This window comes from Triticum dicoccoides, unplaced genomic scaffold (genome assembly GCF_002162155.2).
Source record: "Triticum dicoccoides isolate Atlit2015 ecotype Zavitan unplaced genomic scaffold, WEW_v2.0 scaffold252384, whole genome shotgun sequence".
Lineage (NCBI taxonomy): Eukaryota > Viridiplantae > Streptophyta > Magnoliopsida > Poales > Poaceae > Triticum > Triticum dicoccoides.
In genome coordinates this window covers 1-1127 of record NW_021253334.1, presented here as the reverse complement: position 1 = coordinate 1127, position 1127 = coordinate 1, and the positions used below count along the sequence as shown (strand labels likewise).

At 47.3% G+C, this 1127-nt stretch overlaps 1 protein-coding gene across 1 annotated transcript; it reads right to left on the bottom strand.

Moving 5' to 3' along the window:
• Positions 1-16: 16 nt before the first annotated feature.
• Positions 17-632, bottom strand: LOC119345576 (serine/threonine-protein phosphatase 7 long form homolog). The gene is made up of 2 exons (XM_037615599.1): positions 498-632; positions 17-418 (listed from the first exon to the last, which is right to left on the bottom strand). Exons 1-2 carry the CDS (start codon positions 620-622, stop codon positions 55-57), a joined length of 489 nt encoding a protein of 162 aa, XP_037471496.1. The 5' UTR covers positions 623-632; the 3' UTR covers positions 17-54.
• Positions 633-1127: the final 495 nt, after the last annotated feature.

Genomic DNA, 1127 nt, shown 5'->3' with positions numbered 1-1127 from the left:
TGCTTTCTTGATCTCGGTGCGCTGCGGATGAGAAAAAATGAATGCGTTAGCCATTCAAACATGTGTAATACGGTCAACAGGAAAGTAAAGAGGGGAACACTTTACCACATAGTTAATCACCGGAACAGCAGGCACTCCTTGCCCTAGCCTGACATCTCTGTTGTACTTCCCCTTTGCTAGATCCTCAAAGTTTACGGGTTCTTCAAGAATATCCTCATTATATGCCGGCGGGCATATCTCAACTCGAGTAGTTCCAGTAAACCATCGTACGTAGTTATAAAAAGCAAGTGAGTTGTGCTCACGAAGCGGGGCGCGTGCAGTGCTACGAGCTTGCTCCACACAAAGCTGGAAGCGGGTAACATACGCAGAATGATGCTTGGCCCAGTCCTTTATCTTCCGTTGCCTTCTCCTGTCCAACCTGCGTGGTATAAAACCAAACATTAGCACAATCAAAAGGAGTCCCGATGATTAGACAATACGCACACATGCTCTCTTACCTATGAAGTGCTTTATCCGTGTCCACCCAATCCGGCGGGTGAGGCTGGAAAAGACCAAACTGACGATACACGCGATGCGGCAAATGAAACTCAACTGCCCAGTTGCATATCAATGGGCACCGCATAAGCTAGAGATCCTTATCCCGCAAGCACATCGGGTTGAGGCGGAACTCCGCGGTGTACCCCAAGCTCTCACCCGCGCCATATGGCTGCCATTCCACCTATGAAACAGGGCAACAATGCAAATTTGATAACTATTTTTCAAGCAAGCATGAGAAAGGACTAAAGTAATGACCTCCTTACCTTCTCAGGCGTAATCATGTCCAACTCGGCAATGTACTTTTGGTACATGAGATTGACATCGTTCGTCATCTCGGAAACGATATCCCACTTGTAAGCCCACATGGGGCGCCGTAATTCGTCATGTTCATCTGCATACCAAGGATCAAACCTGACGCTCTTCGGGCGTCCAACAGGCAGACACTCCCAGCTCCATACAGAAAGTAGAAGCAGATTACCACCAATGCCTGCACTAGGTGTGATCCTGCAACACGCATCATCCAGCTACATATGAAAGAAAAACAATGTTAACTTGACAGCAAGCTTGCATTGCTAATGAATAAATGAGTT